This window comes from Columba livia, chromosome Z, assembly GCF_036013475.1.
Source record: "Columba livia isolate bColLiv1 breed racing homer chromosome Z, bColLiv1.pat.W.v2, whole genome shotgun sequence".
In the NCBI taxonomy this organism is placed as follows: domain Eukaryota; kingdom Metazoa; phylum Chordata; class Aves; order Columbiformes; family Columbidae; genus Columba; species Columba livia.
The window spans coordinates 35248718-35266441 of record NC_088642.1 but is presented as its reverse complement, the minus strand read 5'-3'; the positions used below and the strand labels follow the sequence as shown (position 1 = coordinate 35266441).

At 42.8% G+C, this 17724-nt stretch overlaps 1 protein-coding gene across 3 annotated transcripts; it reads left to right on the top strand.

Annotated features, from left to right (window-relative positions):
• The first annotated feature begins 126 nt into the window (after nt 1–126).
• On the top strand, nt 127–17478 carry ARL14EPL (ADP ribosylation factor like GTPase 14 effector protein like). Of its 3 annotated transcripts, none has more exons than XR_010468840.1 (5): nt 127–7975; nt 11581–11699; nt 13145–13284; nt 13662–16374; nt 16493–17478. XR_010468840.1 is itself a non-coding variant. In XM_021292606.2 (5 exons), exons 3-5 carry the CDS (start codon nt 11589–11591, stop codon nt 13882–13884), a joined length of 474 nt encoding a protein of 157 aa, XP_021148281.1. In that variant the 5' UTR covers nt 127–5620; nt 7894–7975; nt 11581–11588; the 3' UTR covers nt 13885–17478. The 3 variants fall into 3 exon arrangements, 2 of the variants coding, with proteins under 2 accessions (XP_021148281.1, XP_005506274.1); XM_021292606.2 differs by having other exon boundaries at nt 127–5620; nt 7894–7975; nt 13662–17478; XM_005506217.3 differs by lacking the exon at nt 127–7975 and adding an exon at nt 7990–11132 and having other exon boundaries at nt 13662–17477.
• Nucleotides 17479–17724: the final 246 nt, after the last annotated feature.

The following is a 17724-nucleotide window of genomic DNA, read 5'->3' as shown; positions in this document are numbered from 1 at the left end:
ACTGGAAAGTCAAGCTAAAATAATTCACAAAGGAAAGAAAGATTCAGCTGAAGAAATTAGAGATATATTTTCATATTATATCTAAATTATCTCCTAACGGATGAGTTATTAATAGGGATGTGTTGCTAGTAATGATCTAACATATAGATACAGTCCTAAGTCCTTTTTTTTCCTGAATATCAGAATGAAAGGTGTGGTACAAGTTTGTAGCAAAAACACATGAGGAAGCTGGAAAAGTTTTATATTCTGTTTTGCTTATGCTTTGTACTATGACCTTGGAAATTCATTTAATCTGTCTCTCACTACCTTTATGTTTGTAAATTGTGAAGAGGACAACAACTTAGAACAACACCATGAAACAAACTTAAGAATGGCTTAAGAGCCATAGGGAGGAAAAAGCTAAAGAAACTACAAACTATAATTGTGATAAATGAATGTCTTGCCATTCAAAATTCATTTTTTCTTTAGCAGATCTGTACTTAATGTGTCTAAAATCGTACTTGCATTTGATTAGGAATGTGCTTTTGAAGAGACTCTCCCAGTTATCTCCTTTTAGCACACTTCAACTCCTAGGACAGTCTTGGTATATGTGAACTGGATTATTTTTGGATTAAGTTTATCTAGGAGATGATGAGCTCCTGTTGTGCAATGGGTAGACACCACCATCTGATGATCATTTTGTCCATGTCACTAGAATGCAACTAGTCTAAACTAATCCCCCTACAACATCACCAAGTGTTTCCATTCTTACTCCACTGAGCTGCTTGCTGAGTTAGACATAGGGTTAATTGTCTTGCTTATGAAGCATTTTGGAAGTGACAGACAGAATTCAGTCCATTAGTATTAGCAAACTGTGTTAGCTTGTAGTTGAAGAAGTATGGGATCAGCAGTGCATGCAATTTATTTGTATGTGGGGTAAGAGTATTATGACCAAAAAGTACTGTACTGTTGCTCAGGTCAACAAAGTTATGTGGGAATGCAGATACCCCAAGAATTTAGAGTACTGCACTGTGAGGAGACAATGAATAAAACCCAGACTTGTTAATACAAAGAATCTTCACTGGCACCCTCTAAACACATTTAAGGAAAACACTGCCCTATTGACTGCAATGAATCTCCTCTAGTTTCTGTGGCTGCAAATAAAATTTCTGACTATTTTGAAATTATTTGAGGATCCCCTCAGTGTATGGGAATTACCAGCTGGTGCAGCCAGGTTTGTGGTGGAATTATTTGACCTCTTTAGCATTTGATCCGGTGAAGGGTAGTGCCAAAAAAATTGTGTGCCTTCTTGACAGTCTTCATCAAGTTCATTCAGAAAGCAGTTGAAGTAATTGAGGCTGTGATGAGTTAGAGGTGTTTTTCATGAGCATTTCATGTGACTCCCACTAGTTAATCATTGTCTCTGCGTGCCTCATTGGATAGGCTAAAAAAAGCTCAAGAAAGTCATTGTTGAAGGATTTATGGACTAAACTCCTGTAACAGCATTTAACACCTAAGCCCAGTAGGTCCAAACCATTTACTTCCAACCATGAGTAACCACTCTTCCTTATTATTATTTTGTTATCTTTTTCTTCTTCCTACTCAACAAAAATCTTAATTAGAAATGCCAATATGTAAACAATTGCTAAAACATTTTAAAATATGAAGTTATTTTCAAATTACAGCTGCCAATTGATGTGTGCCTCTTGGCTGATATTCTGTATTGCAGAATAGCAGCACAGTTTTCATGGCAGAGGCAGACAGTGAAGGTGATTGCTAGGCAGGCTGCCTGAGTAGGAACAGATCTGAATTTCTCTTGCTTCCAGTCCACACTTTTGCACTTGGTGGCATGTCACACTAACAGCTGTACAGTGGCAGCTCTTTGTGCTGTTGAGTACAAGTTGGACACACAAGTTTGGAGAGTGACAGCTGGGAGATGTAGCAAAGGAAGGAGATGTCTATGGGAGGAATCCAGGGCAAGTGGGAAAGCTGCTTTATTGCGAAAGGAGTTGTGGTGAAAGGAAGTTCATTGAAAATTAATATGAGGACATGGATGGAGCTTTAGGACATGAGCTTTTACAGTACTTACATAGACTGTGTATGTGTAATGGGGCATGTAATTGTGCAGATGTGTGTGTATGAAGCAGTTTCCAGTGAGAGGGGGTGTGTCATTGACAGACAGGATGCATTTAGCAGACCCTGAAGGGGAAAAAGAAGTAGATATGACGTGAAAAGACCTTTTGCCTTAGGTCCTGCTCTCTGCCCTGGTAGTGTAGAAGTCAAAATGTTACACTGGTTCTGTTTTTACAGCATATATGTGTGACAGGGCAGGAGACTAAGGGGAGATGGCAAGGATTGGGAAGAGAATGTACAGTGGAAGGAATGAGAGAGAATTCGAACCTCAGGAAGAGGTGGAGTGGTCACTCATTGTTAGAAGGAAATGGTTTGGGCCTACTGGGCTTAGGGGTAAAATGTTATGGGAAGTTTAGTTCAGAATAGCTGGGAATGGAAAATGAAAAGAGGTGAGAGAACCAGTGGTCCAAAGAGGAGACAGGATGAGAAAGCAAATGAAGGAAGCTGAAAGAGCAAGGGAAAATCCATTGGGAATGTGGAGAACATGGTTAAGAGGGAGAGGTTCAGGCTCCTGTTCAGCACATTGCTTGCCCTTCTTTCCCCAAAGAAACTCAACCTGAGGTATTGGCAGATGATCAACCTGAGTTGGCAGATGTTATTGCAAAGCCACTCTCCATCATCTTTGAAAGGTCTTGGAGAACAGGAGAGGTGCCTCAGGACTGGAGGAAAGTCAATGTCACTCCAGTCTTCTAAAATGGCAAGAAGGATGACCCAGGAAACTACAGGCCAGGGAGCCTCACCTCCATCCCTGGAAAATGATGGAACAGCTCATTCTGGATGTCATCCCCAGGCATGTGGAGAAAAAGAAGGTTATCAGGAGTAGTCAGCATGGGTTCACCAAAGGGAAATCATATTTGACAAACCTGATAGCCTTCTATGATGGTATGACTGGCTGGGTAGACGAGGGAAGAGCAGTGGATGTTGTCTACCTTGACTTCAGCAAGGCTTTTGGCGCCATCTCTCACAGCCTCTTCATAAGCAAGATCAGCAAGTGCGGGCTGGATGAATGCATGGTGAGATGGATCATGAACTGGCTGGATGGCAGAGCTCAGAGGGTTGTGATCAACGGTGCAGGATCTGGTTGGAGCCCTGTAGTCAGTGGGGTCCCCCAGGGGTCAGTACAGGGTCCAGTCCTGTTCAGTCTTTCCATCAGTGACCTGGATGAACAGACTGAGTGCACCCTCAGCATGTCTGCTTGTGATACCAAACTGGGAGGAAGGGCTGACACACCAGAAGTCTGTGCTGCCACTCAGCAAGACCTGGACAGGCTGGAGGACTGGGCAGAGAAGAACCTGATGAAATTCAACAAGGGCAAGTGTTGGTCCTGCACCTGGGGAGGAGTAACCCCAGATACCAGTACAGGTTAGGGGTGGACCTGCTGGAAAGCAGCATTGCAGAGAAGGACTTGGGAGTTCTGGTTGACAACAGGTTGACCATAAGCCAACAATGCGCCCTTGTGGCCAAGAAGGCCAACAGTATCCTGGGGTGCATTAGGAAGAGTGTGGCCAGCAGGTCAAGGGAGATTCTCCTCCCCCATTACTCTGCCCTGGTGAGGCTGCATCTCAAGTACTGTGTCCAGTTCTGGGGTCCCCAGTTTAAGAAGGATAAGGAATAAGTGGAGGGAGTCCAGTGGCGAGATATGAAGATGACTAGGGGCCTAGAGCACCTTTCCTATGAAGAGAGACTGAGACAGCTGAGTCTGTTCAGCCTGGAGAAGGCTGAGAGGGCATCTTATCAATGTTTAGGAATTTTCTCAAGGGTAGATGTCAAGAGAATGGGACCAGACTGTTTTCAGTGGGGCTAAACGATAGGATGAGGCATATAAGGTTCCACCTGAATACGAGGAGAAACTTGATTACTTTGAGGGTGCCAGAGCCCTGGAACAGGCTGCCCAGAGAGGTTGTGGAGTCTCCTTTTCTGGAGACATTCAAAACCCACCTGAACACATTCCTGTGTGATCTGCTCTGGGTGAACCTGCTTTAGCAGATGGGTTAGATTAAATGATCTCCAGAGGTCACTTCCAACCCTAACAATTCTGTGATTCTGTATTTTGAAGGATTATATTGTATTCTTTTGGATTCTGTGCTGTTCATCCAGAATAGGGCTGTTAGCCCCTCAGTTGTGCTCCTGTCCAAGAACTGGTCATCTGCTGTTCCTCACCAGTGTCCCTGCCCTGGCATAAGTTGCCCACAGGCCTCAGCTGCCTTGGAGCTGTCCTTCCTCTGGCATCAAGCGTCTCCAGCTGAGTCCACAACATCTTCCATGTGTCTCCTCCAGTTTGTTTTTTTGGTTTGCTCCTGTCCCCCTACTACTCTTTCTTAAATATGTTTGAGCAGGGATGCCATGTGTTATGCTGTTGAGCTGCAATTTTGGGGTGTGATGGCCTGTTTTTTTTCAATTTCTGAGCTGGCTAGACACACCTGTTAGGACACAGGGCAGTTCCTGTCCCACCAGCAGCCCCCACTGCCTAAATCCTGACAGTGCTGATCAATACAGTCCCATAGTCCCCATTGCAGCTGCCAGCACCAGCTGCCTCACAGCACATAGCTTCCAGCTTTCCTCCAAACGTCAGGGCTGGCACTAAGAAATCCTGTGTCACTGCTTTATCCCCTTGCTGCCATACACTCTCCTTGCCTGTTTCTCCATCACTGCAAGCCAGGCTGTTCCCAGTAGGAGGAGGGACTTCAGAGCTGTTTAAGTCAAGGTCCAAGAGCGCCAGCCCACTAGTCCTCTGCAGCTCCTGGCACAGCTGCCCTGCTGCCCCACTCTGCCCATGCCTCCTTTCCTCCCTGGTACCCTGAGGAGCCTCCCAGGCAGGTGAGGGGAAAGTATCCTGTTTTGGGGCCTGGGTGAACAAGGTGTGAACATTGATGGCAAAATGGACTTGACTTTGGGAAATCAATTTTATTTACTTCCAATTTAAATAGACGCAGACAGTGAGAAACAAAACCAAAACTTAAAACACCTTCTCCCAACCCAGCTTTCTCTTTCCCAGGCTCATCTTCACCCCCACCTCTTCCACCTCGTGCCCTCTAGCAGCCCAGCGGGAAGGAGGAATGGGAGCCAAGGTCAGTCCATAACTGCTCCTCTCTGCTGCTCAAACTGCTCCAGCATGGGGTGCCCCCCACAGGCCCCTGTTCCTCCAGGGAACATCCACCTGCTCCACTGTGGTGTTCCCAGGGCTGCGGGGACCTCTCTACAGCACCTCCCCACCAACCTAGGTGCTCGCACTGGTGTTTCTCACTTCGTGGCTTTTTCATTTTTCCCCCTCACTCCTCTGCTCGACTGGCATCTCTGCCCTTTCTCCATGAGGCTTCCCCAGAGGAGCCGCCAGCTCGGCCTCCTGCAGCCGACCAGCAGCGGCTGAAGCCCTCAGGCCCGGCCCGCGGAGCACCTGCCAGCGCCCGGACAAGCCGGTACACAGAGGGATATGACGCTTGAAGAGGGAATATCATTGTAACCTATATGCGACAGGGAGGGAGGAAGAGCGAGGACGGCGAGTGTTGGGGTAAGGAGGCGAGCAGCCGCTCGCAACTGCAGGAGGAGGGGACGCGACCCCGCCTGTGGGACGCCCAGTTCCGGCAGGAGCCCCGAGCCCCGGAGGGTGTGGGGAGGTTGGACCCAGCCCTGCTGCCGAGGCAGCGCTCCTGAAGCCGGTCCAGAAAATGATGCTGCCACATTCTGGCTTCGGGAGTGGTAACAAAGCGGCGGGCAGGAGGAAGCGGCTGCTGCTGCCGCTCCTTTGCCTGTGCGGAGGGCGCGGCGCTACATGAGCCAGGAGGTGGCCTGTCAGCAGCCCGAGTGCCGGGCTGGGCGGCAGGGAGGATGGAGAACTATGTTTTGTGCTGTCCTTGTTCCCCAAACAAGCCTTTCACAGCCTCTTCTCCTTGCCGTCTCAGCCACTAAAGTTATCTCCCTGCTTTTCATGCGCTGCCTCCCTGTCAGCTCTCTTCTGACCCCGGCTGCTGCTGGTTTGAACATCCAGGGAGCAGAAGAGGCAAAAACACCTGATAAACCTGGCAGTTTAGAAAAAAACGGGAGAGGAGGACGAGGGGGATACGAATTATAAAATGAGATGAACACCAGTAAGACCTCACTCTGTGTTAACGTTTTAACAACAAAACCATAGAGCCCCAATAAACTGTTTCTTAGTGGGAGAAGAACGTTACAGACTAAATTTTGACACAGAAAAGCGCTTTTTTTTTCTCTTCATCTGCCCTGTTTGTACTGGCTGCAGGATGCTACTGAGCACACTGTGCGGCAGAGTGCACTGAAGCGTACAGGGAGCAATCAGCTCGACATTGGATTACTGCCATGACAATTAAAAGAAATTTAATGACTCTGCAACCATTTCTCTCCTTTTCTTTCTCCCTCTCTCCAGTAGTAGGGACTTTTGTATCACATCTCCTGAGGTGTATTTAAGCTCACATGCTCATGGTGGGGAAGACTTGTCCCTTTAGGAACTGTTAGGAGTTTCTGCACCAGGATCAGTCTCTCTAAATGTCACCTAAAACTTCAGTCTACATGTATATCCTCACTTGCAGCCTAACACCCACTCAGTAATAACTATTCTGACTAGATTGCAGGCTGCACTTTATCACTTAAGTGATGATAAACAAATATAATAATTCATGCACAAACAACTCAGAAAAAGTTCAGATACACCCATATAAGTATTAGCAAAATGGAAGAAAAGGTGATATTAAGCATAAGGTGGTTTAATTATAATTTTTGTGTTTATAGAGATAATAATTCCTAGTTTCTCCATTGTGTATAATATGGAGAAATTAGAAGAATAGTGGAAAAATGCAGGAGAATAAAACAGGTAGTAGGTTTTTGTTTGTGTCTTACTGTTGTATGGGCACCTTGGAGACTGTGATTTCCCCCCTCTCCCCCCTTAGGGGATTTCTGGTTTATTTTTCACAACAAAGAAAACAGTCTGTGGAACAAAATGAAGGTATGTATGTATAGCAGCATTTAAATCATCTAGCTAAGGTCTGCTGATAGGATGTTAGATCAGCTTTTGGTTTTAAAAGTGTTTGAAGGGAAATAAAATAGCATGGTAAATAATAAATTTACTTGCTCTCAGGCTGGGTTGTGAAATAGCTGAGAGAATTGATGCATATCGCTGATGAAGATATTTGTCCAAGCACAACAGGAGAATCTATAAGACTTGACAGTTTTGGATGCTTTTTAGGATTTAGTTGTGTTCTAGGAAAGAGTAATGAAAGCCATAAGTGATTGCAGCATGCTGGGAAACAGCATCTAGAGGTATTGGGAAGAGACTGAGTTGTCTTCACTAATGCAACAAACAATCCTGAAAGGCAGCAAGCTGAACTGTGAGGATGCATTGTCACTTCAGCTATTGGGAAGCATATTTATTTGATGAATTTTGGCTATTGAAGATGGCAAACAGAATCTAGAATGTTTTGTCTGAAGTGGTAAAACATTCCTACATCCATGGCCTAAAAAAAAAATAATCTCATAAAAAAAATGCAGTATTTACTAGAGTAGTTACTAGAGGGACTTTTGTTTACTTACCTTTAAGAAAAAAAGCTCTAAGAAATACATTTGCTCTGTGAGCATACAAAAAATGCAAGTAGTAAATGAGGACTCTCATCCCAGTTCATATAATTTCTCTATTTTCAGTCTTTGTGCTAAGTGCTATATAAAAGCCATAATAAAGACAGGAAGTGTGAGGTCCTTTAAGACAGTTACCTGCTTGGTCCTCAGCCTGCTTCTCTGAGGAGCATTATTTTGATTATTTGTCTTCTGTTTCAGTCACTTTGGGACTGATGTCATACTTCCACTATCAGAGGAATTGTGCAGCAGTAAACCCATGCTGTGCCAGCCCCTTCCTTTGGTAAGTGCAATTTAAAATTCTGGAGAACCTCGTTTCTCACTTACTAATTACTTTGAGCTGAATATACCCCTTCAGAACTGCAGGTTTTCAGAAGGTAAGTCTGACAGATCTCTTCTACCTCTTGCATGACAACTAGAAGATGCACATGATTTTATAATTATTTCTCACAGTTTAGCTACGTGTTCCCTCACTTCCAGATACAACAGAAAGGCTCTTGGTTTGGGAGTGAAAACTCATGAAGATTTGTTTTATTTTAGTGGGAGAGGGCAAGTCTGGCTCCTCCAGACTCCGATCACAGAACTGGCCATTGCTCTCTTATCAGTTTTCTGAGAAAAAAGCTGAATTACAAGAGATGAGACCTATTTCTTTTTCTGGTCTGTGTTTCCCAGGTGGCTTCAAGGCCACCTTCTGACCATACATGCACATCTGGGGCTATAAGAGAAGGCACAGACTAGTTGGTAAGTGGCCTTTCCACATCTTTACAGCTCAGTCCATAGCTGATCATGAGGAGGATTAACTTATTCTTAATTTGGCTGGCACCAGATCTCCTATAGTGATTTCAAGATGAATATGTGAATGTGCCACAAATCTGACTGCTGGTTTCTGAGCCCAGACATCTCTTCAGAGCTAAGGAAGATGGGACTGTTGCAATGGGTCAGTCTAATCCATGTGGGCATAAGGGGATTAAACCCATATAGACAGCTTTTTGTCTTGCCCTGGCAAAGGTGATGAACACACTTAAGAGATCTCAGCCAGAAAGTCTCCAATGGCATGAACAAATACAACTTGAAAACAAGATGCCTTCACTCTGGCAAGCCCTGCAGAGATACTAGCTTCAGGCTGCTGAGATCAAGCATCCTCAAGTATCTGGAATGTGGGTCACCACATTTCACACCAGCTGAAATATTTAGCAGTGCAGTCTGCAAGGATCATAAATAGGAATATTAAATTCTTGAAAGCGCAGATACAGGAAAATATTTCTCCTATGAAAATCATAAACAAATGCAGTCCTTCCAAATCCCGACATCTTCTGAAATGGTTTTCTGAGCAGAAACATCTGTCTGTTGGATAAGACCAAGCCTCTTTTAATATAACGCAGCCTCTGATTTTCTTCCTCCCTTAATCTGCTCTTATCCTTGTCAGCTGTGCCAAGGGTTTGAGCTGAAATTGCCTGTTTTCAGCTATATGCTCTGGCATGGGATGTTGAGATGTAGATTATCACCTCCAGGAAGTTTCTGCTATTTTCAAAAGCTGTGGGACAACACAAGTATTGATGGCAGAAGTGTCCAATAGATGGTTGTCCCCAGAGCTGCAATTTTTGTGGAAGAGACTAGGGTTCAGTGCATTGCCCCTGCATTATCACTACAGCCAGACCAAAACCATTAGATGAAAAAACTCTGTGTCAGGGCCAAGAATACTTTCCTTTGGATAATTAGGTTCTGCAGACTTGAGAGTGAATGTCTGAGCCTCACAGTCCCCTTCATTCCCCTAGCCCCCTTTCAAACATGCTATAGAGGATATTCAGTCCTGTGAGTCTCACCACTTTCTGAATCTTGCACACTGCCTCATTTTTGAGTATCTTTCCTGGAGATTAAAATATAAAACTTTGTCTTTACAATGTACATGGAGACAGAAAGTTCTACATTTTCTGTGCAGGCCATTTTCATCAAGGATGCAAAGGCATTTGAAACCTGTTTGGAACAAGATGCTTTTCCCTTTTGTGCTGATTCTTCAAAAGTGTCTTCTTATTTTGGGTACTTGGCTCCAGATAACTGTTAGAACTTACTTTCCAAAGAAGTCAAATATTTACACTACCAGAGGACACGTGGGAATTCTGCATGCCTACGCTGGTAGCTGCTGTTGGCTGTTCTACTCCTGAACTCTGCACACTGTAATACAACAGGAACAGATGACGGTCATGCATACTCATAAAGTGCTTTAACAATGCTAGATGCACAGCTGGACACAAGAGGAGATGTAGGAAATAAATCCTCATTGGGAGTCCAAATTTAGTGGAAATGAAGAACAATACTCAGTTTCTCTGGAGCAGTGGCCTTCATTCTTGTTTTAGTTGTAGTGCCTGAGCAAATTTCCAGTAGGAAAGCAGGCTCCTCCATAGAGCAAATATTAATTGCCTGGTGATAGCTTTCCTTTTCTCATTCTAAAAAGATGCTCAAGTGTCAGGACTAAGACCATTGCTGCAGAGCATCACATTGTTAACAGTGTCACCATCTTAGTCACTCTTCAGGTCACTGAAGCGGAGAAAGGGAAAGCCCTTCAGAAACAGGCTGAAGGCTGTTCTTTTCACCTCTCAAAAAAGCGTCCCCTCCTTTTACTACAAGGTCTCTTCCTTCTTGTTGCTATTCCCACTTTGCCTGTTGCCCTGAAGAGAGGGTCCGCAACAGAGGGAACTAAGGGCCTGGACAGCTCTCCTGCTTCTCTCAGAGGTGCTGGCCCTTTGGCAGTCAGGAAAGGAAGACCTTCTCTGGGACAGGGTTTGGGCAACCATCCTACGTGCACTACATTTCAGAAGCAATGGGAGGGACTGGGTGGCACCTGGGGAAGGGTTGGAGCAACTCCAAAAAAGCTTAGATATTTCTCATGATGTTTGGGGTTAAAGTCTGAGGCACTGGAACTGTATGTATTGCATGAAAAGTTTTAACTAAGTAGTTTCACAGGATGACTAAGAAGAAGTAGCTAACATCCATCCTGAACGGCTGCCGCCACTGTCCCTGTGTGACAAGGTGAGGTGATGGATGGCATTTGTAGGACAGACTCACAGAACCCACAGTCCTCCCTGGGTGCTTTGTTAGCTGAGTGAGACGTGCACTTTTTTCCTATTAAACCTGAAAGCCACGCATTCTATTTGTATACAAAATCTTTCGCAAAGCTAAGGACTGAGATTCAAAAGCCAGGGAGTTTTCTTTCAGTCCATTGGTTGAAGACCTCAGGAGGAAAATTGTGACTGCGGGGAACAGCCGAGTTGCTATGGTCACAGTTCTGGCATACGCTTTGGGTGTCCATGAATAACGTCAAAGAATACTCGCAGGTCCCTCCTGCTCCCCCAGAACCCCACTCACTCCTCCCCGCGGCCGCTTTTTTTTTTTTGGAGCCGTGCTGAAACGAACCGCAGCTCGGACAAGGGTGTCACCTGCTGGTAAGCGAAATGACTGCTCCTGCCTGCTGTCGTCTCCATCTGCCCTGCGCATCGCCGGCTGCTCTTGCTTTTTTGTGGGAACGCCGCTTCTCACCTTTACATCAAAAGTGACGATGCGGTGAAGCTGTGCCAGTAACAGATGCAGAGTTGACAGCATTTCTTTCGATCTCTGTGTTATTCAAACACTTGAGATTTTTCTGAGAGTTGCTTAACGGGTAATACGAGCGGCTTTGGTGAAACAGCTTTTGCATGTGTGAGTTAGATTAATACAGTTTTAACATTGAGGTTGACGCTGAGCCAGATTTTGTTCTGCATTTGCTCTTGGTTTGGAATACATAAAAGCCTAGTATGGGTATCACCTGCTTACCTTAAAACCTTCACTTAAAATTCTGTGGATCTCACACTTCTGTATATGTCTAACACATATGTACGTATGTATTTCACAAAGGTGGCAACATGAGCTATCATATGGACGAAAACACCAAGAAAAGCAATTCTGCCCAGGAAACATCTGCAGAAGGAAATCTCTCTCCTCCTAAAGATTGCTCAATAACACAAAAAACCACGGTATGACTTCTCCAGTACCATTTTATTATCAAGATACTTACACTTGCCTTCAATTTCTTCCATAATTACAAAAAAATAAAAAGCTGGACTCAATAGGGAAATATCAATAATAGCAACACTGAAATTAGTAAAGTTTGCAGTGCAGATATTTAGAGGGCTAAGAGCACTTATGAGGTCAAGTGAAATAGTAAGTAGGGAAATAGGAGAGTAGTCTTAGAGAGAGAACTATCTCTGTAGCTTATTGTTTGTTTCCAACTTGAAATTGCGTAATTTATGATCACAGACAATGATGATGCTGAAGCATATTTTCTGCACTGAAAATCTACCCCAGACTCAAAAGCAGAAACATCTTAATAATATAGGTACATGAGATTGCCCTGTAGGTTTTCAGGAGGATAAAACTGAAGATGCACAGCATTAACCACCTTGTAAGTGTGTGCACTCAAGTACATGGATATTTCTAAATCACTGTATCAGCAGATTAGACTGAACTGCCACTGTTTTCCCCACAAGAAACAATGAAGGCATTCACTTGTTTGTGAAAAGTGACTTTAGACTCTGAAAGAAATTACAGCCCCCAAGGAAACGGAAGGCTGGTCAGTCAGGTCCATTTACCTATGAGGAGAAAAGATGAATTTGTATGTACATTTGTGCCTTTGCATAATGAATAACAAGTGTATGTTCACTGTGCACAGTCATCTGAAGAGAAGTTGTTTGACACAATGCACATGTATGTTTACAGTGGTGTTAGACATGATTGTCAACACATATGGGCTATGTGGAATGGCAATACACAGAGCCGAAGCTTTAACCTCAAAAACTATTTGGCAGTTTTAGCTAATTGAAAACAATTCCATAAAATAGGCAAGAAAATGCTCCCTCTTACTTCTCAAAAACTCTGCTCAGTTTAGCTGCTTTATTTTGTCTGTGCTTTTTTTCATACTCTTTGCTTGTGCAAATGCTTCCTTCCTGCACTAGTTGCTCCTCCAGACATTCTCTTGCTCTCAGATTGTTCGAACAAAGATGAGTTCTAGGCATCTGAGTGAACAGTGAAGATAAGAGTGAATCCAGCTGAGATGCTTATAATCAAAGTACTTGTTTTTACATTATGGATAAAGGTGAAGAAAATATTACATGATTCTGCCTCCCACAAGACAACTTTCAGACTCCGTGCCACTGTACCATAGTCATGTAATCAGTGCCACTGTTGTTCCCCCTCCTGTCAGGATGCACAACTGGTCAGAGAAATACTCAACAGTTAGACAAGCAACCATTTTATACAATGTGCTCTTAATTTAAGTTGCGTTTTGAGTCATTTTCCTATCTGTGTGGTTTTAATTTATCAAGAATATTTAATGTCTTTTGGAAGCCAGTGGGGACACCTGGAAGCTAATAAGTATTTTTCCAATTGTACTAATCATAAAATTTCTGTTATTTTTTTATAGCAACAACTTGATAAACAATTAAAATGCTTAGCCTTTCAAAATCCAGGACCTCAGGTAGCTGACTTCAATCCTGAAACCAGAAAGCTGAAAAAGAAAGCATTCATGTCACAGATGAAACAAGCTTTTTTTTATAATCCCAAGTAAGATGTGCTAATTTATTACATATTTTACTTTAAAAATAAAAGTCTAATATGCTGTTTACTAAATACAAAAGAAGGAAATAAAAGCATTAATATTTTGCAGAGAGATTTTTTATTACACATGAGAGCTGTGCACGGAAAACATTTTTTTTTTTCTGTGTGACTTAAGAGAATTTTGATTTACTTCTTTGGCATACCTTCATTTTTAATAACAGTGGCTGTTGCAATTAGGATATAATGCTGATATTTCATTATGCTGTGAGGTTGTTAAAGAGGAAATATTTGTTCCTGAACAGATGTTTTCCACATTTGTTTGGTATTAGTCTTCAAAAATGTTAAAGTATTTTCTGAGAGTCACTTTTTCTTCTTTTTCGCAGAACTACAAAGAAGTATGACAAAGATGGCAGGCTGCTCTGTAATAACATCGATTTGTGTGATTGCCTGGAAAAGAACTGCCTGGGTTGCTTCTATCCTTGCCCAAAATGCAATTCAAACAAATGTGGACCACAATGTCGCTGCAATAGAAAATGGGTTTATGACACAATTGAGACTGAAGATGGGAATATGATCAGCGTGTTTCCATTTTCTGTCCCTGACTGATTTTGTTCTGATAGCTTTTGCACCTGAGCAAAGTTCTTCTTTCTTCACATTTTATTGAAGTAAATCTTGTCTTTATGAATTGTTTCTAGTGAAGTGCCTGGCAGTGGTGCTTGTGCTTCTTTACTGCTGCCTACCTAGCAGACTTTAACCTTCCCCATTAAATAAAAGTAGGTATGTCATTCTTCCTCAACCTTGCAAGCTGTGCTGAGGCATCTGGTCCTCTCTAAATCTTGACTTTCTAAAACTGAAGGTGTCTGGGATGCTGCGGGGTGACAATTTTCTTACTCTGGGAAGCCAAACCACTTGTAATGAGTTTTTTTCTTGCTCATTTCCCTGCTTGTTCATTTACTCAGATGTGTGACACAGCTCTTTCTTTTGCGAATGCTTGTCCAAGTGCCTTTTCCTCTGATCCATTCATGTCTTGTACAGATGAGGCAGGAGTCATTTGAGATAACACTGTTCTTTGAAACTAGGTCACCACGTTTCACATCCCTCTCTATATAAAGCACGAAGAGTGAAACAACTCTGCAATTCTTTCTTTCTGCCCAGGCTACGAGACTGAAACCAACATGTTCAGTCAGCTTTTTTTTTTTTTTTTTTTTTTTTTTTACAGCACACGGTGCACTCAACCTTGATCAGTCATTAATTACATAGCTAGAGGTAAACAGATGGGATATTTTAGCCTCTGGACAGAGAAGTCCCTTCACTTCCAGGAGTTTCCTCTTAATGGAAGACACGACAGATTTGAAATACTGTAACTTATACCTAGTCTTCTTATGAGGCAGGTGTTCTCATGAGTGTGATGGGCACTTATACCCTTTTTGAGGAGTGAGAGACCCTCTGGATCTTGAAGTGGGGAAGGCTGCAGGTTGCCACAGCTGTTCTCCAGGAGTGTGCTGTTATTGGAGTAATGGCTCCCTGGGCCTAGTGCTTGTTTTTGAGGAGACTCTCCCAACTTTGAATGTGGTATCACTTTTCTCCTCTACAAGACGTCAAACCTCCTGCTCCAAGGCAGAGATGTCTCCCAGCAGAAGAAACTTCCTGGAACAGATCCCAGAAATGCCTTAACACTACAGTATCCTTCTGACCTGATAAATCAGAAAGGCTTGCTGCTCCTCTCCACTAATGACACCTCACTACTTAAGCTCGTAGCATAAAAACACCCAGTACCAAAAAACTTCATAGGAATATTTTCTATAGTGGTTAAAACACCCTCCATTCAGCAGTTGGTCTGGTGCTGTTCCCTCATCTGCCTCATTGGTCCCAAAGTATTCTTTGACTTGTGCTGGGCATCCAAATTGCCCACGTCACCTCTGAGCTATATTTCTAAAAGGAGGTGGAAATCCTACCAATGTAGCCAGGGATTGGTTTCTTGTTCCAGGTGTGCCACAGACTCAATCTGGATTTACTGAATAAGCAGCTCTTCAAGAAGATAAAGTTGATTTACACGGACAGGAAAATGGCAGCCTTCCTTTGAAACAGCCTTGAGATCTGAACTGGACAGGTTTCAATTAGCTTCACTTTCTTTCCACTTAAGGGCAAAAACCCAAATAGTCTCTCACGTGGATTCCTGTGACAAGGCCACATGTTAAATTTTTTGAGTAATGTGATTAAACCCAGATTGGTATAAATCTTTATAACAACATGATTGTATTAATTGGTGTTACTCTGTGGTTTTTAACATGGACTATGCATCTGTCACAATCATAGCTAAATGCAAAGTGTAAGAGAACTGCATCATGAATGCACTTAGTGCAACCTTGAAAATACAGCACAGAACCTGAAAAAAACAGAAGCGAGAGCCAAAAAAAGGATAATGAACTAAGACGATGTTGCAGATGCAGTTCTGCTGTGGTTTGAAAATTACTCTTTATTGTTGCAATGATCCTGCCAACTTTTCCCCCAGTTCCACATGAGCAGCTCACAGACCACAAGTATAATCCCTATTAGGGCAGTTGTACATGGAGGGGGGGAGGAAGAAAGAAAATGACTAGTGTCAAACCTATGTTTATACTGATTATGAAAGTTAGTGGTAGAGACATGTATATAAAAATAACAACAGAGTGCACATATCTGAATTTTTTTTAGGCAATTACATAATGCTCCATTGCATGATGTTGTGGTTTTAAATAAAATTCATTAGCAGAAAAGGCAGAGAATATTTCTTAGGCTCTTATGAAATTGGCCCCTCTACAGATGACGCTAGATCATCTTCGTACCTTATGTCAGTCTAAACAATGTTTTTCCCTATGGAATAAGTTTGCTTTAGAAAGCTAATGTTTAATATAAAGAGAAGCAGATCAATAAACGTTCCATAATGTCTGTTGGTCCTCCTCTCTCCCCTCCCCAAACTCCCATCCCCTGATTGAGCAAGTTAAACAGTTTCTGACACTGTCAACTTACTTGACCTGTGTTTTCTTTGTCAACATGGCTTCTTTGCTCATGGCTACCAGTGATCCAACTGTGGCTTAAGGAGCCATGGAAACACAGGTACATGTTGAACTACAGCCCAGCTAAGATACTATCTCTCAGTCTCTTGCCTAAAAATCGATCCAGTTTGTTTAATTTGGATTCATTGTGACTTCCACCATATTTCCCTTGCTTGCAGTCCATCTGGAAGAAGATACTCACCCTCTGCTTTCTTAGATGTTACTACTACAAAGAAGTCAAGCTCATGGAAATGAATAAAGTGCTCCTGTATGAGTTTTGTAAAGGTAAAGCTGGTTCTGTCTCTACTAACCTCCTGTGCACTTGGGAATTGTCTTACTGGGATCCTCTTAATTCCAAAGACTCCACTGTGCATCTTCTGCCATTTACAAACTTGAAAACCCAGAACACAAACCACAGAATCTTCTTGTTTGCCTTCATCGTACTCCATTAGACATTAAGCCAGAAAGTTAGCCAATAAAGACAATTAGTCTATACTTCTTAATATCAGAAGTTGTCACAGCTCTGAGAAAAAAACCACAATAGCTGTCCTTGCATATTGCATTGGATGCTTACAGCTGCTCCTAAAGCAACAGCCAACTTAAAGGAAATATTAATAGTTTTATTATCATGTGTCTCAGAAGAGGCCACAAATACTATGACTTTAAAGATGCAAAGGTGTGCTAAAGACAAAGAACACCCGAAGCTTTATCAGGTGAGTTAAGAGATGGGAGTTTTGAATAAGGTGTCACACCAAAGCTGTCCTGGGGCATGAGGCTTATTAGCTAGCCAGCTGTACCAAGGCCACCGCTTCCGTGTCTGCTTTTGTTTCTGTGCCAATAAATGGGCAGAATTATGCTAACTTTGCACTTGCTCAGTGTTTGCAAATCCTTCCACAATGAAAACTTAATAATTATTTTTATAAATCCTTTTATGTGAAGGCTCCATGATTACTAATCTGCAGTTACATATATAACATAGCACCTCTGAAACACAGATTAGGGACAAAATAGTTGAGCACTGTAAAACGACAGGCAGAAAATGGAGACTTCTTCCCAAAACAACCTCCCAAATTTTGTATGAAAATTGTTACAGGATTCCTGTCCACATGGAGACCTAACGTTAGCTAAGTGCAGTAAATTGAATGGTATTCAGTTTACCTACAGTGCTTTAAAATTGATGGACGGTCAGCCCTGGGAGAAGTCACATCTGTGGTTCCAGAAAGCCTAGATATTTCGATCACAACCTCAGACCACTGAACTGCTCTTCATGGCTTAAAACAAACTTCTGTATATGGTGAGGTGCTATTCAATCCCACTGCATCATTTAGAGAAAAATAAGTCCATACTTTTATTGAACTTACACTAGCATGTGCCAGCATTTGTTGAGGTAAGAACTCTGCAGTTAATATTT

What these genes read in the sequence shown, in the direction of transcription:
- ARL14EPL (XM_021292606.2), top strand. Translation starts at nt 11,589, where the DNA reads ATGAGCTATCATATGGACGAAAACACCAAGAAAAGCAATTCTGCCCAG. An exon ending in CAATAACACAAAAAACCACG is followed by an intron (nt 11,700 to 13,144) that starts GTATGACTTCTC and finishes ATTTTTTTATAG; the next exon opens with CAACAACTTGATAAACAATT. An exon ending in GCTTTTTTTTATAATCCCAA is followed by an intron (nt 13,285 to 13,661) that starts GTAAGATGTGCT and finishes TCTTTTTCGCAG; the next exon opens with AACTACAAAGAAGTATGACA.